Source organism: Lepus europaeus, chromosome 12, assembly GCF_033115175.1.
Source record: "Lepus europaeus isolate LE1 chromosome 12, mLepTim1.pri, whole genome shotgun sequence".
NCBI lineage: Eukaryota > Metazoa > Chordata > Mammalia > Lagomorpha > Leporidae > Lepus > Lepus europaeus.
The window spans coordinates 36,725,182-36,747,804 of record NC_084838.1 but is presented as its reverse complement, the minus strand read 5'-3'; the positions used below and the strand labels follow the sequence as shown (position 1 = coordinate 36,747,804).

At 57.1% G+C, this 22,623-nt stretch overlaps 1 protein-coding gene across 1 annotated transcript in view; it reads right to left on the bottom strand.

Annotated features, from left to right (window-relative positions):
* The window catches only part of SHB (SH2 domain containing adaptor protein B), a 123,300-nt gene extending 105,916 nt beyond the window's left edge, over positions 1 to 17,384 (bottom strand). The window contains 2 exon segments of the mRNA XM_062207920.1: positions 16,104 to 17,049; positions 17,051 to 17,384. Coding sequence (XP_062063904.1) covers positions 16,104 to 17,049; positions 17,051 to 17,127 — 1,023 coding nt within the window. The 5' untranslated portion in view covers positions 17,128 to 17,384.
* Between the last annotated feature and the right edge of the window lie 5,239 nt (positions 17,385 to 22,623).

Genomic DNA, 22,623 nt, shown 5'->3' with positions numbered 1-22,623 from the left:
CAGCAAACATCCTCATCAAGGCTCTAGGAACCTGATGGATCCCCAGCACTTACTGTTTCTCAGAGAGCTTCCCCCGGGGCGGGGACCCCTTCCCAAGGCCAGCATCAGCTCAGGGCCCGCCCTCCCCCTCTTCTCTCCTCCAGAACTCCAGCTTATCCCCAGGCGGAGCACCCAAAGCTTCCTTCCCAGTGCCCCGGCCCACCAGGACAACCTGGAGCGGCTCTAACCCTGTGAGCTGCTTCTCTGCCAAGCCCTGGTACACACCAGCCTGCACCCCATCTCCTGGGTTCCGTGCACTGACGCCCTCATGCCCTGACCGCCTGTAGCTCTGCCCTCTCCTGCTCCGAGTGTCTGCAGAGACAAGTGGTGTGATGTGCTCAGGGCTTCCTGTGCCCACCCTCCCACCACCAGCAGGAGGCGAGGGGCCCACGCACGGCCACTCCCCGACCCAGACTCCGTGCCCTGGGCGTGCGTTCCGTCTGCCTCTGACAGGAGGTGGACAAACGCTCGGCTGGACCGAGTCACCAACAAAGTCCAAGAGAGGGCATCTTGGTTATGACAGCAGCCATCCAGAAAAACCCATCCTCTGACACACGCTTGGTTGGTGCCCCCCGATGGGCCGGTGCCATCTGAGAGCAGCAGGGTGGTCTGCTGCAGGGCTGGGCCCAGGCCCTCCCTGCCTCTTGCCTGAGGCCCTGCTGTCTCCTCCCTGGGTCCCACGTGCCCCTGGTCGAGCTGCACACACACAGCTTCTCAGCCTTGCTCCACCCCCTCTCCTTAACCACAGAATGAACACCAAGCTGTGGCCTGGCCGGATCTCCTTCAGCCATGGGGGCCATCACAGGACCCCCTCCCAGAACATCCTCCTCTCAAACACTAGAGGGTGTTTTTTTTTTTTTGTTTTTTTTGTTTTTTTTCTTTCTCTAACTAGAGTAAGACAGCGAGAGACAAACCTTTCCTCTGCTGGTTCACTCCCCAAATGGCTGCAATGGCCAGAACTGGGCCAGCCTGAAGCCAGGACAGGAACTCCTTCTGGGTCTCCCACGTGGACGCAGAGGCCCCCATACCAGAGCTGTTCCCTGTTGCCTTCTCGGGTAGCTGGGTCAGAAGTGGAGCAGCTGAGACTCAAGTGGCTTGCTCATACAGGATGCTGGCATGGCAGGTGGCGACTCAGCCTGCTGTGCCATGATGCTGATCCCTACCTTGAGGATTTAAGTACTCCAACCCACTTATCCATGAAGGCCCAGCTCCAAAGTCACCTCCTCCATGAAGCCTTCCTTGATGCTGCTTTGGCAGCATTATCCCAGTGCAGAGTACCTGGCCCGCACTGGACATTTCATCCACAGTAGAGAGCTGTGGTTTCTAAACGGCTCTGGCTTCATGACTCTGAGGCCACCAGGTGACACAGGGCTGTCAGTGTTATCGACATCTATGTCGCACAGTGGTTAAGGGGGTGGACACAGGAGCCAGACTGCCTGCCTGCGCTTGACCCCAGCTGTAGCTCTGCCCATTTCTAGCAGCGGCACCTGTTTGCCTCAGTTTCCCTATCTTGGGCATCAGTGAGTTGGTGCAGATAGAGGCCCCTACCGCACAGTGGTAACCCCAAGTAGAGCCTGGATTTCTCTCGAGCTGCAAGATATCATGGGTCAACCAGAAACTGACCTACTGAGACAAAGACAGGGCCACTCCGGGAACAGCAGCAGCACCAGGCCAGAAAGGGCAGCAACACTGGCTTGACAGTGGCAACTGAAGTCCAGAGTCCAAAGCTGGACTGAGACCCGGGACAGACTGTGGCCAATAACACAGATACGGCCCCTCCCCCCCACCCATCTGTGAAACCACTCTTGCTCCCTACCCAGCCTCCTGGCTGCCCAGGTACTTGCTCGGCACAAGCTCCACCCATCCACTCAGAACCTGGGCCGGCAGGATGCCTGTCTCGTAAACAGATGTTTGTACTCAACCCTCACAGAGACCTGACACACGGACCTCATCCCCCAAATACTCTGCCACCTGTGAAATGGGCATTTTCACAGCCCTGCCTCTGAGACTGGCCGTGAGGCTCCAGCATGGACTCTTCCTGTTGCGTGCATTGCGAGGCCCTGTGGGAGTGGACAGGAAATGCCATCTGTCATTACTGTACCCACGTCACGTGGGCCATTCCACCTGTCCCAGGCCACCAAGCTGCCAGGCACGAGGACTAGGGTTTGGGCTCAGGACTTCCAACACTAAAGCCAGCGTTTGGTTCACGCCACCACGGAGGGACACCCTTAGGGTCCTGCGTGTGCAACAGCCACTAGGGCACCCGTGGCCCCACACCAGGCCACTCTCAGCTGGCCAACTGCTATCCCACCTGCTATTGACACAGGCTGATGTTCTGGATGGTGAGGCCACCCGTTAGCTACTCCTGGCTGCTCCCCTGCTCTCCTTGCTAGGGCCCCCTCACCTCCAAGCCCACCTGTGACATCGACCTTGACCCCCATCCAGTCACCCGTCTGTACCGATGTGGCCCACCCATTCAGAACCCAGGCCAGCCCCCTCCTCCACACAGCACGTTCCAGGTTGGGGCTCCATCATTCGTGACACTGAAGGGCCCCTGCCTTGAAGATAACCATCACACATCTGAAGGTTCTCACTGGGAGAAGCAAGGTTAGACTGGTTTGACTTGACCTCAAAGAATCAGAGCAAGACAGCAGGAGAACCTGCAGAGGAAACATGTCCAGCCCAACACCAGTCCTAAACAGACCTGTACTAAGTTGCAGTGAATGCCAGAAAAAAAAAAAAAAAAAAAAAAAAAAAAATCAAGGCCCGGTGTTGTGGCTCAGCAGGTTAAGCCACCAACCACCACTTGAGACGCTTGCCCGCATCCCATAACCGAGTGCCTGGTTCAAGTCCAGGCTATTCGGCTTGCAGTCCTGGGAGGCCCCAGGTGATGGCTCAAGTGCTTGGGTCCCTGCCAGCCATGTGGGATACCCACATGAAATTCTGGGCTCCTGGCTTTGGCCCAGCCTAGTCCTGGCTGCTGGGGGGCATTTGAAGAATAAACCAACAGATGGAAGATTTCTCTCTCTCTCTCTCTCTCTCTCTCTTTCAAATTAAACGAATAACTTTGAAAAGAAAAACAACTTTCAACCACAGCCGTGCAAAGGGAGCTGGCCTGGGAGGTGACGGATCCACTCATCACTGGAAGTTTCCAAGCACGGATGGCACAGAGGGGCAAATCCCTCACGGGTTTCGGACAGCAGCTTGCAGTGCTGGCTGCGGTCACTGTCATTGGAAGAGCTTCCAGAACTACTGACGCCCAGGCTGTCTCCCCGGAAATCACAGCTCAGTTACGCTGGGCCGGAACCCAGGGAACTGAAATGAGAGAAACATAAGCAGCTCTCGTGGCGGACACACGGTGCAGCAAACCAGGCAGGCTCCTGCAGCTTCTGAGGACCGTGGGAACGCTGCGCGGTGCTCACGGGTCCGCTCCCCAGGCCCTGGCCTGCTCCTTCAGCGTCATTTCATTAAGGTCAAAACCTCACCACGGACAAGGCAGGACGGACCTTCCCGACAGCAAGCTAACAGCCAGCAAGTGAGCCAGGCAGAGGGGTCCAGACAGGGGAGCTCACTGGCGGAAGCCACAGGACACTGGGGTTGCAGGGGCTGGAGAAGAACCCTGTGAATGAATGTCATTTGAATTGGGTTTCGGCAGGGGCGGAACAAAGTCAGCTCTCAAGTCTCACCCACAGTCTCCTACCATGGGCTGCTCACCCCCCACCAGACTCCAGGGGGAGTCCGCCCCACTTGGAGAGCTGCTTCCTTGCCTCTGTGCTGCCTTAAACTCTTTGGGTCTTGCGTTAGAGATGCCCAGGGGCTTTCCAAGACCTCTCCTGGGCTCTCAGTTACAGCTGGGGGGCGGGATCTATTATCTGATTGTCCCCAAGCCTCAGCCAGGCACCGGGAACAGGGTTGGTATCTAAAACATGCGCGGGGCAGACTTCTGAGCTCCATGCCCCTCTGTCCCTCTGTCCACAAAGCCCAGAAACAGAGTCCCAGTTAAAGCCACCCACAGCACACCTGAATGGCCCAGCCTCTGGGTCCTGGAGGAGGAGGAAGAGGTGGAGGTCAACTCCTGCAGGGGTGAGGTGAGGCTCTCCTGGCCACACCCCACCCACTGCATCCAAAGTCCCGGTGCTAATACCCAGTTATCTCTCCCAGGTGTCAGGAGGTGAAGGTACAATAAGTTGCAGACCAGAGGCATCATTTCATAAAGACGCGCGTTCACCATGATCATAAACACAGTCGGGCCGAGACGGAGTCCAAATATTTAAGTCTGAAAAGGCACCTGAAGAAACACAGACAGATCATGGGCCAGCAGAGAGGAGAGGATGTCCAGAAACACACTAGCCGCTCGGAAACTAAAGCTGCAATCCTCTCTTGGCACCGTATAATCAGACTGCAGACAGATGAAACTTTCACTGCAAGAAAGGAAGAAACCTTTGCAGCCTTAGCACACGGGCAGAGTGGACGGAGTAAGACGGCTTTTCCACCGCACACTCAAAGGTGCGGCAACAATGGAAAGCAATTCACCGTAAGCAACAGAACACAGCCAGACAGAGCCACAAAACAAGCCATAGACTTTCAAAAACAGCAGGTAAGGGGCTGTCTCCTTAATCCACGCGGTACCCCGCATGGAGACGGATGGCCAGAAGATAGAGTGGGTAATTCTAGAAAGGCGGCACGATCCGTCAATGCCTGTGTCCGCTGGCGAGCCCAGAAACTGCGATTTGAAGTCAAGCGCATTTGAATTCTCAGGGTTGTGCAAGAACAGGAGTTTGAAACCTGGAATACAACCTGGAAAAAGGGCATCTGGACTTTTACCGTCTGGTCCAAACAATTCGACTTCTCAGAACCAGTCCCAGGGAGACACTCACACAGCCCCCTGAGGAATGAAGCCACAAAGGTGCTCATTACAGCGCTGTGGGATTAGGAAACCCAGGAAGAGCTGAAATTTGCAAACAGAACACAATATAGGCATTCAGTGGGGGCTGTTAACTGTCCAAGATAACACGGGCACTGGTCAGTGAATGTCTTTAAGGGAAACGAAAAAATAAATACACACAGTATTAATTTTTGTGCAGGGAAAAGTGACTAGATGGAAAACCAGTGAAACATTAATGTTGGTTTCTCTGAATTACAGAATCAGGGCTGGTTTCTATTTCAGTTTCCCTTGTCTGTGTTTGCTCTAACAAACTTGTCTGAATTTTATCATAAGCGGGAAACAAGTGACCGCAGAGATAAACACCGAAATACACCTCTAGGTCCAAGCTCTGGGAGACGCAGGCTCAGGGCACTGCCCCCTGGCACCGGCCCCACACAGGAGGGAGGTAGGGGCTGCATCATTCCACAGATGCCACACGATTCCCAAATCACATGCGTGGTTGTGGAATGCAGCAGGGGGATTATGGGGCCGTCTGGGTCTGGCTCTCATTCGACAAAATGTTGAAGTCCCACTGTCAGCAGCACCACGGCCTGGAGCAAGCCGGAGAGTTGCACTCCTCCCAGCTCTGCTGCATACAGGTGAACCCCCTGTGAGCAGGCAGCAACGCAATGCCCTCCGTAGCAAGACAGCCACGGGGCTCCCCTACCCCTTCCCCAGCTCAGGTGTCCAGCGCAGCAGCTGGCCCTTCACACCACACTCCTGGTCACCTTCTCCACGGCCTGCTCCATGGCAGGCCCCGGGCTCGGGCCACACTGAGTGCCCCCAGCAGAGCCCCTGTCTGATCTCGGGTGTGGGTGTGTGGTGTGTGGGCGGGGTCCCTTCTGCCTGGGATGTCCCATCCATGCCTTCTCTGGACCTGCCTCCGCCCACAGAGCCTCCTCTTCCTGCTGGTTTTCCCATCTCCTCCAGAGCCCTCGCCTCTGGCCATCCATGTCCTCCGTGGGTCCTCTGGAGGGCAGAGGAATCTGCATCCCCAGGACTCAGCTGCTGAACCAGTCTCCTTGGCTGGGTGGCAGCCGCCCTGCCAATGACCACCCAACCCCTTGGCTGCTCAGGACAAACCCTCGCAGACACCCTTCTCACGTTGCACCTGTCAGCAGAGCCTGTGGCCCTCCTTCACAGCCCTTCCCCACCCGAGCTGTTCGCGTCACCCACTCCAGTGCCTGCGTCCTAGGGGTCTCCCCACTTGTCCCCTCCACCCCATCCTCTGCTAAGCAGCCAGATCCAGCCTCTTCACACCTGGGCCAGCTCCTGTGGCTCCTCTGCTCAGACCCCTCCCTGCACTGACTTCCCAAAGCTACAAGACCTGCTGCATGCCACCAAGGCCCCCAGCCCCTCCTCGTCTGCTGTTCCTGAACTTCCCAGGCTGGCTCCTAGGGCTCTGGCCTTGGCTCCTGCTCTCCTGGAATCCTCTTCTCTTGGAGAGCCACCCCATGACTGCCACTGAGTCCCTCAGCCAAGCCCTCTCTGGGCCTCCGTATAAAGCTGCAGCTCCCACCTGGCCCCCAGCCCCTGCTCGACTTCTCCCCATGCCTCCCACCCGAGGGATGGACTTGTCGGCTTGGGGGGAGCACGGTGGTTTGGCCTCCGCTCCCTGCTTGGGTCCCAGCACGTGCAGGGAGCAATCCACAGCACGTGGATTCAGGGGCACTCAGCAACGTGTACTGAAGGAGCAGATGAGTCAGCAGGGACAGGGGGCTCGGCGTGAGCTCCTGGGGTCCAGCCTGCAGGTCGTGGCCCAGCAGTGGCCCACAACACCACCAGATGGGAAGACGGCGGCCTATCCTGGAGCTCCGTTCTGACCGTCACCGCTTGGAAAGCGCTGGGCTGAGTCACTCCCCGGGCCCTGACTAATTCTCTCCCAGGCCCCGACCCACCTCCCAGCTCCTTCCTTTGCAGCATAATGGGAAATCCAGAGAGCTCCCCTTGGAGAAAATGGAAAGGAACTGAATGATTGAGGGGAAAACGCAGGTCTTCCTGGCCCGGCAAGTGAGAAAGCCCAAACTCTCAGGAAGTCAGTGCCTCTGAAAGTGAAACATTAATAGAAATATTACTGGAAAATACCAAACAGGAAGAGAAGGAAAATTCCATTGTGGAAGCAAGGGCCTCTGTCGAAGTTCCTTAATCGTCTCAGCAAAGTGTTTCAGAATCAAAACACAGAAAGAAACGGAAAGCAATCAGGCTGTCACCCTTCCTGTGGGCTGGGGCTTCGGCCAGGCCACCTCGCACCACCCCAGCGCCAAGGGCACTAGGCTCGGGACGCACACACCTCCTCCCCCGAGCCTCTGTCTGCCCATCTGTGAAACGGGGAGCACAGGGGCCGCTGTTGCGGTGCAGCCACTTAAGCCGCCACTCGTGACACTGGCATCCAACACGGGAGCACTGGTGGAGTCCCGGTGCAGAAACCGGTCACTCACACCACGGCAACAGGGGACTTCTATAAAGATTCAGTCAAGCTACAAATAAGACAGACAACATTGAGGCATGAGTCTGGGCAGTCTGAGGTGGTATCACCCAGGGGTTAAAGGCTGAGTCGGGTGTGGGGGGGCACTGTGGGGGGTGCTGCCACCCCCACGCCAGCATCCCTTCTCAGAGTCCCCGCTGCTCCACTCCCCATCCAGTTCCCTGATTATGGCCTGGGAAAGCTGCAGAAGACGGCTCAAGTGCTTGGGCCCCTGACACCCACGAGAGACCCGGATGGAGTTCCAGTTTCCTGGCTTCAGCCAGGCCCAGGCCCAGGCCCAGCCACTGTGGCCATTTGGAGAGTGAACCAGCGGATGGAAGATCTGTCTCTCTCTCTCTCTCTCTCTCTCTCTCTCTCTCTCTCTCTCTCTCTCTCTCTCCATTTCTCTCTGTAACTCCGTTTCAAATAAATCCAATTTTGAAAAAAGACACAGCTCTGGATCTGGCTTCAAATCCCATCTCCACCATCTCTGTGTGACCTGGGACCAGTTAGCTAACCTTTCTGTGCCTGTAACAACGGGAACAATAGCAGCACCAACGTCAAAGGACTGTGATGAGGAGTAAATTACGTGAACAGCACCTGGCTCAGGCCATGTGCAATAAAAGTATTTGCCAACACTACTATCGTAGACCGCTCCATTAATTCAAGTGACTACTCCTTCGCTACTCAAAATGCCTCCTCCTCCAAGAAGCCTCCCATACTTCTCCAGTTGAAATGAACCTCTTCCTTCTGCTTCTCCTCTGGTTCAACAGAATCAAGACCCTGCCCAGAACAGCCTCTGTGCCAGGCTGGCACTCAGCTCACCCATGCCATTTCATTTATCGACAAGTTCAATTTGATTCAAACAACTCTGTTTGCCAAGCCAGCCTTCTGTGTTCCCAGCCGGAAGATAAGCTCCTTATGGGCAGGCACTTCTCAGCCCCTGGTTCATCTCTGTATCCACAGCTCCTGACAGTGGCCTGCGCATAGCAATTCTTCAGTCACACAGGCCAAAGAAGTTCAAAGGCACAGGCCAAGGCAGCCTGTCTCTGCCCTGTAGGAAATGCTTACACACACACACACCCAGTCTCTGCAAGCCAGCAGGTGCACTCCCACCAGACAGTGCCGTCTGGGCTGCTGCAAAGCCACAAGGCCCAGTTTGGGTCCTAGGACCAAGCCTGCTGACCTGCCCCTCCCCCACAGGCCACTACTTCCTGGCTCTCCCAGCACCAGTTCAACGCAGGGGGGTGGGGGTGGGGGGTGTGACACTTGACCATATGCAAGTTTGGCTTAGCAGAGGGATGGAAGGAAGCCACACCTGTTTCACATTTGCTCCTGAAAGCCACTTTCATGGGTCAGAAATGCCTTGGGGGCAGGGAGAGGGAGGGGTCAAGGCCAGGGTCATCAGTCATGTTCTGAGATTGTCAGATTAGACAGGGCGGCTATCCGATCTCCAAAGGAAACTCAAGTTCCTCACTGATTAGGGCCAAGGCACCAGCTGGTTCATCCTTAGAGCAGAACACACACACAGTTTTGCCTGTCCTCGGGGGGGCGGGAACGCTCAGTGTCAGAATGAGAAGACGTGACAGTTACAAGACACACGGGCTATGTGGCAGTCCCCTGGGAGCGCCAACTCTGTGTGCAGAATTCCTCTACAAAGTAACTCAAGCACTGCATTAGCATCTCATTCACGAAACTCCGAGGCAGATGGGCCAGAGGGGGAGGCAGCTCTGGGGCCTCTCCTGGGTACCAAAGCCCAGACCCTCGGGAAGGGGGACATCAGGGCATAGGGAGGTAAGGGAGGGGACATGACCACACATCCCAGTGGACACCTGAACCCTGCGCTCTCCCTTTAGACTGTGCGGAGAATCAGGGAAAGGTGTAGCGGGTTCTGAATTCAGACTGCACAAGTGGGACCTTTGGGTAGCTGAGTGACACCAGGCAGATCATTCCGTTTCTAAACTCTAGGTCCTTATCTGCAAAATGGGGGTAACATGAGGGTACTTCCAAAAGTTCATGGAAGAGGGATTAAAAGCTTATTTCAGGGCCAGCACTGTGGCATAGTGGGTAAAGCCACCAGCCTGCAGCACTGGCATCCCATATGGGCACCAGTTTGAGTCCTGGCTGCTCCACTTCTGATTCAGCTCCCTGCTAATGGCGCCTGGGAAAGCAGATGGCTCAAATACCTGGGCCTCGGCCATTCACGTGGGAGAGGTGGATGGAGCTCCATACTCCTGGTTCTGGCCTGATCCAGCCCCAGCTCCTGCAGCCCTTTGGGGAATGAGGCAGTGGGTAAAAGATCTCTATCTCTGTACCTATCTGTCTCTCTAACTCTACCTTTCAAATAAACAAATAAATCTTTTCTTAAAAAGTTTATTTTGGTGCAAAAAAAAAAAAAAAAACCACCTTGAAATCTATGTGTAATTATTTCTTTTCTTTTTTTTTTTTCTTTTTGACAGGGAGAGTGGATAGTGAGAGAGAGAGACAGAGAGAAAGGTCTTCCTTTTTGCTGTTGGTTCACCCTCCAATGGCCGCCACGGCCAGAGCATCTCGCTGATCCGAAGCCAGGAGCCAGGTGCTTCTCCTGGTCTCCCATGCGGGTGCAGGGCCCAAGCACTTGGGCCATCCTCCACTGCCTTCCCGGGCCATAGCAGAGAGCTGGCCTGGAAGAGGGGCAACCGGGATAGAATCCGGCGCCCCGACCGGGACTAGAACCCGGTGTGCCGGCACCTCAAGGCAGAGGATTAGCCTGTTAAGCCACGGCGCCGGCCGTGTAATTATTTCTAAATCCACACACTCCACTTCTTAAAGTACACCTGTACCCCCACAGCAGACGACAACACGGAGACCACTGACAGATGCCTGGACGTCCGCCCTTTGCTCCAGAGCCCGACCTCTCCCCCTGAATCCTGGCCGACCCTGGGACCCCTTCAGGTAAAGTGCAGCAGGAGGGACAGTGTGCCAGGCTCCTCCAGGAACCTCACAGGTTTCTACTCTTTCTTAGGACTGGACCCAGCCACCACCAACGTGGTCATGTGTGGAGGATGGGGAGTTGCTAGGAACAGCCCAAGGCCATCCTGAGCCAACCAACCAAACATGCAAGGAAGCCCCACTGGCTTGGCAGGCAAGAGTGAGCCCAGCTGAGACCAGAAAAACTACTCGGGTGTGCAGGCTCAGGGACTGTAATTGGAAGCAGAGATTGGAAACCACAGCCCACAGGTCAGCTGCCTGTTCTTGCGAGTGAAGTTCTATTACAAGACAGCTATCTCCACGAATCTGCACTCTGTCCGCGGCTGCTCTCATGTGACAAGGCCAGTGCTGGACAGTGGTGATGTGGAGCCTGTGGCCTGCAGGCCTAAGGCTATCTACTAGTCGGCCCTTTAAGAAATCTTTGCTGTGGGGCCGTCGCTGTGGTGCAGCAGGTAAAGCCGCCACATACAGTGCCCGCATCCCATATGGGTGCTGGTTCCAGTTCCAGTCCTGGCTGCCTACTTCCGACCCAGCTCTCCGCAATGGCCTGGGAAAGAAGTAGAAGATGGTCCAAGTCCTTGGGCCCCTGCACCCACGTGGGAGACCTAGAAGAAGTTCCTGGCTTCAGATTGGCGCAGCTCTGGCCATTGCAGCCATCTGGGGAGTGAGCCAGTGGATGGGAGATTTCTCTCTCTCTCTGCCTCTGTCTCTTTGTAACTCGGCCTTTCAAGTAAAATAAATAAATCTTTAAAAAAAAAAAAAAAAAGAAACCTTTGCTGCTCGCTGCTTTGGGGTGGTTGCTCAGCAGCCACAGCTGATAGCGCCCCCACACCTCCTCTCATGGAAGGGCGAGGTGAGCAGGGAGCCAGGAGCATCTCTGTCCCTCCCGGGGAACCAGGGGAAGCACTGCATTTGTCCGCAGCCCGTCTCTCACTTCGAATGCATGGGACTGCAGAGGGGAGAGTGTCCCAGGCCAAGTCGCAGCCACTGGGTCTGACCCTCCTTGCCCTTTCCCTCAATGACATTTTAACTGGAGCCTGTGGCTGTCAATCAAACAGGAATGACTGACAACTCCGGTCCAACCCTGGCTTCCATCAAGCTCCACAAGATGTCAACGATTTTCTGTAAAAGGAGCAAGGCAAGGCACAAGCCCCCAGAGCCAAGCACGGGGGCACACGTTCTTCCCTCACAGGCTCCAACCTCCTCGTCCGTCACCTGCCTCCTGCCACACTCTCAAGCTGCTTGGCCCCTCGGTGCACAGGGAGCCTTGGCGGGGGGATTAATTCCCACTCATGCTGCCAGGGTCAGCTCAGAGGTCACCTTCTCCTGAAGGCTCCTGGACTCCCCAGGGTGTGGGCGCTCCCAGCGGCTCTGCACTCCTCAGGTTGCCATTCCGTCTCTGGCTGCACCTGTCTCTGAATAGCCCTAAGAAGCCGGCCCCCTCAATCCTCAGAACCCACAGGGGATTGGTTCTGGGACTCCCCACGGACACCCAGATCCAAGGGTGCTCCAGTCCCTGACCTCACATATTTGCATATAACCTACACACAACTTCCTGCATACTCTCAATTCTACATTAGAATGCCTAATACAATATAAATGCTACGTAAGTAACTGTTACACTGAATTGCTTACAGAATAAAGATCCAAAAAGTCTGCACAGGATTCAGTACAGACGCGATTCCCACCCCACCCCCACCACCTCACCCCGCAGCTGGCAGTCCACAGATCTGGATCCTGCCCCGCCCCCCCCCCCCCCCCCCCCGCAAGCTGGCTACCACTTACTCCTCTCTGAATGCCCTGTCTAGCAGACAGCTCTGAAACTGCTGGATGTTAAAAAAAAAAAAAGTTAGACATGATATTATTTATTCTGTAACTATGGCAAACGTGTTATTTAACTCAACTCTGTGGATGCTGACAAAATATAAAGTGTCAGTCCACACGAGCCTGTGTTTAAACCTGGGGAAAACTGATGTCATGCTACATGCCGACTTTCTCCGTTGTGGTGCAAACAACATGTATTTCATTACGATAAAAGCAGCAAGACTTCAGCAGAAGACCTAACTGGATAAGTGTCCCGGTGGGGGACAGAGCAGGAGACCTACCAAGGCCCTGGCCGCTTCTGGCGCTATTGTTTTTTCTGCAGAGCACAACTTGCCCCTGCTGTAGTGGCACCTGTCTTCCCGGTAGCTCGGGCGCTCACCATTTCCCACCTGCACTGCAGCCCCCAGATTTCGGCTTCTGGGCAGGAAACCTCACCTGCGGCCCTGAGCACATCCTCCCTGGCTCCCCAGTTTTAAAGGGCTCGCCTGGGGGGGCCCCACTCTGGTCCTCGCTTTGCTCCTGCCACAGCATACAAGCTCTGGTTTGTGAGCGCATGCCCCACACTGAGGTCTTATTCTCACACACACCTATCTATTGTTACACACGTGCATGTGCACACACACACACACACGCTTATCTTGACCTGCAGCCCCTCACTGTCCCAGGCCCTGTGCTGAAATCCCACTTCCAACTCTAAAGCCACCTGGTACCCATGAAGACCTCCCCAGATTCTCAAGACTGAGCAACAAGCCACCGAAACACATGACGGAAATACACGTCACAGCCTCCCCTGCGCTCAGGCCGGAGACTGCTGACGAGCCCTCGGCATCCTGCACACCCTCACCTCATCGCACACACAGTACAGTACCAGGGGCTCGCCGAGCACATCACCACTGCGAAGCTGGCCAAGGCCTAAGCTGGAAGAAATGATTCTAGAAGGAGAAATGCCAAGACTGGATGCTGATGGTGGGGGCGGGGGGAGGTGGCTAGGTATGTATGCCCCAGCACTTGCCTGGGAGAAGGGGGTGGACACCCCTAAGTGTGTGACAGGAGGCAGGACAGGGGCCCCCAAAGGCAAACGGTGGTGGGGCTGCCACGGGAAGCACTGAATGGAGAGTCTGTTGACCAGAAGTTCCAGCTTTCACGCCCCAGTAGCCCGCTGATGCGAATGCAAACACAAGGGGTGGGCATTATGGTCCAGCGGATTAAGTCACCATCCGAGACACCTGTGCCCCCCTACCTTCCCGCTTATGTGCCTGGGAGGCAGCAGAAGCTGGCCCAGGTACCCACCCACACAGAGTGCCTTGTGCCCAGTCTTGGCCTAGCTCAGCCCTGGATGTTTGCAGGTACTTGGGGAGTGAACCAGCGGATGAAAGGTAAATCTCACTCTGTCACTCTTTCAAATAAGTCAGTCATTAAAAAAAATAAAAATAGATAGAAAACAAACACAGGGCCTGGCACCCAGGCGTGCAACAGAGACCCAAGAGTCTCAGGCTGTTCCCTCATAACTGATCAAAGGGAGCTGGGCTGCAGCCCAAGCCAGGTGCGAGAAGCAGGTTTTCCTGGATCCATGGGTGAGGGGCAGGTTCAGGGCTGGAGCTGCAGGACGCCTGGCCTTCCAAAAGCTGTCTGGCTGGAAATACTGTGAAAACCAGACGGCCTCCTGACCGCCTGGGGCAGGGGGCAGACTGGCCCAAGATCAGGAGGTGGCCACACACAGAGGACAGGGACGGGGCATCCAGAGTCTCCACACCCCCAGCTGACCCTGACCAGAAGACCCAGGGCGAGGGGTGAGAAGTCTATGCTGCGCTAGCAGTTCTCAAAGTTAAGGTCGCAGGATCAGCAGCCAGAGATTGTCCTGCAACTCGTCAGAACGCAAACTCTCAGCCCTTTTCCCCCCAGCACCCACAGAGGGTCAAACATACCATTCTGGCAGCAAAAGCCCTTCCCCGGCCCCCACTGCTCTCTGCTGACCAGGCCTCCCTCACGGGGGCCTGCTGCCCCACCAACCTGTCCATCCCAGACACTGCGGCTCCACCTGCACTTCTTAAAGCACCAGACTCTCTCCCGCAGCCACCCATGGGCAGAGCCCCTCTTCCAAGATAACGGCCCCGCCTCCGAGGAGTAGCCCCTGAAGCCCAAGTCACTGGCCTCTTCTGTCATTATTACTCTTGCGGTAAAGCACAGGCTGAAGGAATAACATCGCCCCCATCCTGGCACAGCGGCCTCCGCCACAGCGTTCATTACAGAGGTCAGCTCCGCGAGGGGCCCTGCTCCCGCAGCCAGGGTAGGGCACCGAGAACACCCACAAGAAATATCTGGAGATGGACTCCAGCCAGCTCTTCAGCACGCTTGACGTTCTAGCCATAAAACGCACTGCTCCTCCGTGCTGTATTTCAAACAGTTCTGGTTGCAACTGGGCAAAAAAATGTTTACTGAAGCTCTGAAAGCTACAAAAGACAACTTCGGGGAGCGGGAGAGGGAGATCTGGCCTCCTCGGGGTGGTCGTGGGGGCAACAAGGGGGCTGCAAGGGACACCCCCAGGTTCTCCAGGTTTGTACAACAAACAGCTGCCAGGCCGGGCCCAAGACTGCAAAGAGCCTCTTTGTGCTGAGCCTGCGACTCAGTACAAGCCCAGGGGCTCCCAGGGAGTCTGCCCCTTCCCCGGGGTGGCTCCCGGTTGGCCACCTGGCTCCCAGCTCCCAGCCGTGGAGGCGTGGCATCCCAGGCCAGCAAGCCCAGAGTCCGGGCTTCCGACCGGTCTCCCCACACTGGCTCCTGGGAGAGAGGTGGAGTCCAGTGCAGACCGCCCATGCCACCCTTGGCAGGCCGGCAGGGGGGTGGGGTACCCTGGGGCCCCAGGCAGAAAGCTTGGAGGAGGGGCGCCCCCTTACTCCTCCCTCCTGGAAAACAAAAAAAGATCCCTTTCCAAGCACCAGCTGGCAGGTAGGAGGCCGCCTCCCTCCTGTCGGGACACCCAGGCCCAAAAAGAGCCCCCGCTGTTTATCAGTCTCCCCAGCAAAGGCCTGAGTCCAAGTTTACCTTGGGGAGAAGAATGCCGGGAGAACAAGAGAGGCAGCGGCCTGACAGCCACGCAGCCCTGCCCTAAGGACCCTGCACTCCCACTGGGCCTCAGATTTAATCAAAACACTGCCTTCCACCAGAAGTAGACAGAACAAGTATTATTTTATGGGGAAAGGGAGGGCTCCCAGGAGTGGGAAGGGAGGGCTCCCAGAAGTGTGAAGGAGGAGGAGGGGACGGAGCCTGGCTGTAATTAGCTGGCCTGCTTCAAAGGAGGGGGTCAACACGGCCGGCGACATCGGGAAGGGGCTGTCACCAGGCGCCGCTCGGGCCCGGGCAGAGTGGTGGGGGTGGGGCCCGGAAGGGAGACAGTGACAGCAGGAGGAACCGACAGGCTCGCAGGAAGCTCCACGGTGGGGAGCGCTCTCCGAGGTCACGCACTCCAACCGCACGAGCACGCGTGGGGGTTCCCGGGGCAGCCCCAGCACAAAGGGCCGCCTGGGCTGGGAAATCTAGCCCGGGAGTGGAGTGGGCAGCGCCCGGGGGGGGGGTGGTGGTGGGGTGTTAGAGAGACTGACGTCACAGGTTTACAGACGGCCGGTCCGCATGTGCCACCAAGCCTGCCGAGTGACAACGGGCGAGGGCTTGGCCAGCCCCGGACTCAAGGCAGATGGGTGCGGAGTGGGGCAGGGGCGTGCCTCGGGCTGTGGGCTCAGGGAGGGGTGCTCGGGGGGCAGCAGGCGGATACCGAGCTAGGAGAGTGCCGAGGCGCGCTGCGCGGCAGCCCTGGCCGCGGCTCCCAGCCCGACGTGGGCTGTGGATTCGGCTTCCCCACGCGCGCACGCGAGCGCAGCGCCCTACCTTGTCCTTCTTGCCGGCCCCGCTCTCCTCGGCGGCCGCGGCGGCGCACTTGTTGAGCAGCTTCTTGCCTCCGCAGGCCGTCGGGCTCCAGGTGCGGCCGCCGGAGCAGGCGCCCCCCGCAGGGTCCCCCGCGCCGCCGCCGCCGCCGCCGCCGCCGCCCGCGGCGCTCTCCACTTTGATGAGGCGGTGCTTGGGGGAGATGTAGCGCACCTCGGCCGGCGTGGCGGGCCGCCGCTCGCTGCTGCTGCGGTAGAGGTGCGGGGAGCCCGAGGACGACGACGAGGACGCCGCGGCGCCGGCGCCCGAGGAGGCGCAGCAGCAGCCGGCGGCGCCCGACGCGGACGAGGCGGAGAAGGCGCGCTGGCCCCCGCCCGGCTCCCCGCCGCCGCCCCCGCCGCAGTAGTCCAGGCGGCACATGGCGCGCAGTTTGCGCAGCGACGAGCCCGGCCCGTTGTAGGGGTCCTCGAAGTCGCGCTCCTTCTGCGCGCGGTAGGCGCGGATAAGGTCGCTCGTGCTGCCGCTGTCGTCGGGCAGCGAGCCCGACGACGCCGAGAAGCAGGAGGCGGCGGCCGGACCGCAGGACGCTGAGGCGGCCGAGGCGGCCTGCGGCACGGCCTGGGGGGGCTGCGAGGGCCGCTCGCCTCGGCGCCGCTGCTCGCGGTAGTCCGGCCGCGGCGGCTGCGGCGGGCTCTTGGTCTTGCTGTTGCCCAAGCTGAAGTACTTGTTCAGCCACTTGGCCATGGCGAGAGGCCGCCTAGGGCCGCGGCGCGGGAGCCTGGTCCGCCGCCGCGGCCATTCGGGGGGCAGCGCTGCCGCCCAGGTCCCTCGGCGCCCCAGCCCCAGCGAGGGGCGTCCGGGGCGCCCGCTCCCGACGCCAAGTTCAAGTTCTCGCCGCCGCCGCTGCTGCCGCCGCCGCCGCCGCCTGCCGGCAGCTCTGGAGCTCCGGCAGCTGCAGCGCCGCCCTCCGCCTCCGCCGCGCGCCTCCCGGGCTTCGGATCCCGCGCCCCTCGCGGGCGCGTCTCATGGGGGTCCCGGCCCGCCGCCTCGCCGAGAGCGGAAGGCCCGGGCGCCTCCCGCCGCGGCGCGCGCTTCTGTCCCGTCCGAGACGCAGCCTCCGCCGCGGCCGGGATCCGCCGCTGCTGCCGCTGCTGAGGGAACTTGGCGTCCTCGGCCCCCGCTTTCTCCTTCCCGAGAGCGCCGGGGCGAGCCCGGCCCCGCAGCCGGCGGGAGAGCGAGCCACGCAGGGAGGCAGCAGCGCCCGCCCGTGCCCGTCTCGGCGGCGCCTGCCGCTCCGCCGCCGCCACCGCCGCCTCCCGAGCCGCCGCGTGTGTGACACTCGGGCCGCCAGCGCCCGCCCCGCGCCGCCGCCCCGCCCTCCCCGGGCCCGCGCGCGCGCCCCGCCCCCAGCCCGCCCCCGCAGGCCCGGCCCTCCAGCCCCGCGGCCCAAGCGCCGCCCTCGGCTCGCCCGGGTCCCCTTCTGCACGCGCCACCTCCCGCGGCTGCCCCGGCGCCAGCCCCTGGGTCGTGCCCGAAAGCGCTGGGGTCCCGCGGCGCCACCGCCACCGCCTCCGCCTCGGGCGAGAGGTACCCGGGGCCGAGCCTGCAGCGCTCAGAGGCCGAGCCGGTGCGCGGTCCCCCGGGACTGGAGCGCCGTGCGTTCCGGGGGTCCCCACCGTCGGGGCCGGGCGGCGGGGGTGGACGAACTAGGGCTTTGGCTAGTTCACAGTGTGGTCGGTGCGGAAGAAATGCGCTGTGGAGGGCCCTTGGGGACAGCGAGCCTGTCGCCCTTCTTAAAGGCACAGCGACTCCGGTTCAGCCCCCGTGCGCCGGGTCTTGGGAGAAATCCATGCTAATGGGTAAATTAGCGACCCAGATGACGGATGCGGCCAGGATAGGCGGCGGCCGCCGCGCCGTGCGCCAATCGGAAAGCGAGGCTAAGGGGCGGTCGGAATGTTTGCTTACCTTTTCACCTCTGCGGAAAGTCGGGCCTTTAACCCTGTTCACTGCCAGCCTGGCACAGCGGGCTGCGGGAGCGTCCAATACGTTGGTAGGCGGTGGCGAGGCTCCGTGTCATCCCCCTGGAGCCGTTGAGGCCCAGAGGAAGGTCACAGAGGCCGCTGGGGCTCCCATTCTCAAGCGTGCTGGCGCCATCCGATGCCATTCCCACCGGTCTCTCTTCTGCGACTTCGAAACATGCTTTGATGGTTAGCCAGAACGAGGGGCAGAGCTTGCTCAGGGTGCCCCTTTGCAACGCCGGGGGCGCCCGTGGCAGGCCCCATGCCCGTGCTGCTGGGAGATGCCGCTGCCAAGGGCCCGGTGCTACTTCGATTTCCTCTGGGCAAGCATCAGAAGATGACTTGACCCTAACGTGTTGAGAAATTCTAAGAATGTGGATTTCCAAAGCAATAGCCCAGAGAGAGCTTCTGTGTTCACCACCTGTGTATCACCGATGGGATCTGGGGGAGCTGATGTGCCCTGTGCCCTATAGGAACAGTAGGAGCTGACATGTCTGACAGCAAGGTGGGGAGCTCTTTCCTTAGGGACTGCCTGCGGGCCAGGCTGGAGGTGGAAGACAGACTCTGAGACTCCCCATCTCGCTCAGAGCTCTTCCCTCTTCCTCTCTCTGTGGCCCCTGACTCAGGCCTGCAGCCCCAGGGAAGGAGTGGCTGAAGAAGCTCCAACTCGGACCTCTCGGACTGCTGTGCTGTGACCACGCAGGCACCTGTGAAGCAGGGACTGACTGCCCGTTCCCTCTTGGGCCAGACATGGCCAGCATCTTCCCCATGCAATTGGATTTTCCAAATCTGCCCTGTGATGCCCGGAGTCACCGAAAGCATCACCAACTACACAGCCCTCCACTGCCCAGGATCTAGCCACTTAGCATTTCAAGGAAATAATCTGTGTGTATGTGTGTGTGTGTGTGTGTGTTTGCTGTGTCTGGGGAATAGGGAGGGGACCTAGAAGTTGACCTGGCTAAGATGTTTGCTTTGGGTATCTCCAGACTTAAATATCTCAAATTACCCTTTAAATCACTCCTAGCTGCACAAGCTCTTAATTATCCTGCATGTGGGGAGCCCCCAGCAGAAAACCCGAAAGACAAGGACATCCTCCTTCTAAGCCCCGCCTAATCCAAACACAAATCCTTCCCAGCTCCCTCCCTTCCCAATTCCGTGTCTAGACTGAGGAAGGTGGAGCAGCCAGGAGGTGCTGCTCCTTTCCAGAATCTGGAAGCTGTTTTGCTGCAGGTGGGTTGCACGTGGACGCGTTATCGCTGCCTTTTCCAAAGGCTTGGGAAGGGAAGTTGTATTTTACAAGTGATTTTTTTTCCGTTTGGCTTTCAGCAGGCCGTGAGGTCAGACCTGTTGGCTGTCCTGTGGGACACCTCTGCCGGGGTATGATCGCCAGCCAGGAGGATTATAATGCTGCAATAGTACACCAAGCACTCCCCGAGCGCTCGTGGGCCTGCGCGCCCTGCACACGCTCTGTTTGTAACTTGCCTTCTCCACATCTCCGCAGTCTGGTGTTATCCCCAGTCTGCAGTTGGGGCGGCTGGCCGAAGGGGATATTGACTTCAAGCAGGCGGATGACACGGGGTGTTTTCCCTTTGAGAGCTTGTAGAGACATACCTCCCGTGCCTCAGATGCAGGAATCATCACTCTGAAAAGTGCAGACAGGCTTCCTCAGGGAGATGCCAGAGAAGCAGTGGTGTCAAATGGTTTAGGGAGACAGACACTTGCAGGTAAGAGTCAGAGCCATGGCGTGGTCGGTTAAGCCTGCCATCCCATATGGACGCCAGTTCGAGTCTCAGCTGCTCCACTTCTGATCCAGCTCCCTGCTGACAGCCTGGGAAAGCAGTAGAAGATGGCCCAAGTGTATGGGCCCCTGCACTCATGTGGGAGACCCGGAAGAAGCCCCTGGCTTTGGCTTCCTTGCAGCCCTGGGCACTGCAATCCCTTCTGCCTGGAATGTTTCCCCCAAGTGCCCCCAAGGCTCACCCTCGGCTTCTGTCAAGTCTCTCTTTGAGTGTGACATGATCCATCAGACACAGTGGCCGCTGCCAGCAGCACTCGCCGCACCTGTCCCTGTTTCTGTGAGCATCGCTCACCTCTATTTTAGCCCTGCTTGCCTATTTCCTTGTTGTTCTTGTTTAGTCTTTGCCTTGACACGTGATGGAGCAGGGCCTTTGCCCGTCTGTTCACTGCGCGTCTCCACTGTGCAGAACACACAGTAGGCGCCTACTGCTTGTTGAACACATAAAGGCATTTGAGTGGTGGAGATGATGCTGGGCAGAGCGCTGTGGGCCACAGTGGTTGTCTGTTCGGAGTTGGTTCTGGTGACTGTTAGCTTCGGCCCGGGGGTGGCAAGTGTGTCCGATTTCTGGATTTACAGGAGTGGGTAGATGTAGACCTAGACATAGGTAGAGGTATAGATACAGATAGTTATGGATATAGAGAGGCGGGTAGATCCAGATATGTGGGGTGAATGCCATGATGTTGTGACGTTCACATGCATAGTGAAATGATTGCTCTAGTCAATTCTAGCCAGTTGGTCTAGCTATCATGTCACAGACTTGTGGTTACTTTTTGTGGTATATGTAGTAACAGCACCTAAAATCGCAGAAATTTTCTATTTACAACACAATGCTATTAACGATCATCCTCACGCCATACGTGAGCTCTCTTGATGTATTCATCCTGCACAACTGTCCCCTTTGGCCTATGTATCTCCAGCTCTCTACCCCACCCCTAGCCCTGCCCTGGTGGCCAACATGCTGTTCTGTATTTCTATGTATTTAGCTTTTTAAATTTTTATTATTACTTTTCAGAAGAAGCTAGCTGATTAATCTGAAAGAGAGAGAAGACGGAGAAAGAGAGAGCAAGAGAGATCTTCCATCTGCTGGTTCAATCTCCGAATGTCTATAACAGCCAGTGCTGGGCCAGGTGAAACGCAGGCTGGGTCTCCCGCATGGCTGGCAAGGACTCAAGTACTTGAGCCATCACCTGCTGCCTCCCACGGTGCACATCAATAAGAAGCTGTATTGGAAACAGAACTGGGGCCCTAACCCAGGGAGGGACTCTGACATGGGATGCACATGTCCCAAGCAGTGGTTAACCACTGTGCCAAATGCTCATTCCTCCATGTATTCAACTTAAAAAGAGAAAGTCCACATGGAGATCATGCAGTATTTTCTCTTTCTACATCTGTCTGATTTCACTTATTATAGTGTCCTCCAGCTTCATACATGCTGTGGCATGGGCTTTTTTTTTTTTAAAGATTTTATTTATTCATTTTTTGAAAGGCAGAGTGACAGAGAGACAGAGAAAGGGAGAGAAAGAGAGAGCTAGAGGTGGATCTTCTATCCACTGGTTCACTCCCCAAATGGCACCAATGGCTAGGATTGGTCCAGTCTGAAGCCAAGAGCGAGCAGCTCCATCCTGGTCTTCCACGTGGGTGGCATGGGCGCAAGCTTTTGGGCCATCCTTGCTGCCTTTTCAGGTGCATTAGCAGGAAGCTGGATCAGAAGCAGAGTACCTGGGACTTGAACAAGTGCTCTGATATGGGATGCCAGAACCCAAGCAGTGGCTTAACGTGGTGTTTCATAGTGCTGGCTCCAGGATCTTCTTTTTCAAGGCTGAATAATATTTTATTGTGTGTATACATGAATATATGTGTATGTACTTCAAAAAGTTGATGGAAAAATGAGATTGAAACCTGTGCATGATTTTTTCATAACATGCATTTTCTATAAGCTATTTGTAGACCCCTCATGATGCTTGGATTTCAAAATTTTTGTATCAGAATAAATTTATATTTTAATTCTGTTTCCCACAAATTTTCTGAAATACCCATACACATATGTATATATGACAATTTATTCAAATCCTCAAATACCTAGGCTGTTTCCATGTCTTGGCCATCATGAATAATGATGCAATGAACATTCATTTCCTCTGAGTGTAGACCCAGACATAGAGTTGCAGGATCATGCCACTGCTCCATTTTAATTTTCTGAGTCACCTCCATACTGTTTTCCATATGGGCTGCACAGTTTGCATTCCCACCAATAGTGTACAAGGGTTCTCTTTTCTCAACACCTTCACTGGGGTTTTCACCCATCTTTTTGATAGCCATCCTAACAGATCTGAAGTGGTCTCTCATTGTGATTTAAATTTTTTTTTTTAATTTGGAGCCAGTGCTGTGTTGTAGCTATGAGCACTGGTTCAAGACCCGGCTGCTCCACTTCCGATCCAGCTCTCTGCTGTGGCCTGGGAAGGCAGTGGAAAATGGCCGTGCTTGGGCCCCTATACCTGTGTGGGAGACCTGGAAGAAGCTCCTGGCTCTTTCAAATAAATAAATAAATCTTTAAAAAATTTTTTAAAATTTATTTTCATCTACTCAAAAAGTGGAGAGAGAGAGAGAGAGAGAGGAAGAGAGGGATTTTTCTACCTGCTGGTTCACTTCCTGAATGTGCACAATAGCCAAGACTGGGCCAGGCTGAAGCCAGAGGCCTGGAGCTCCA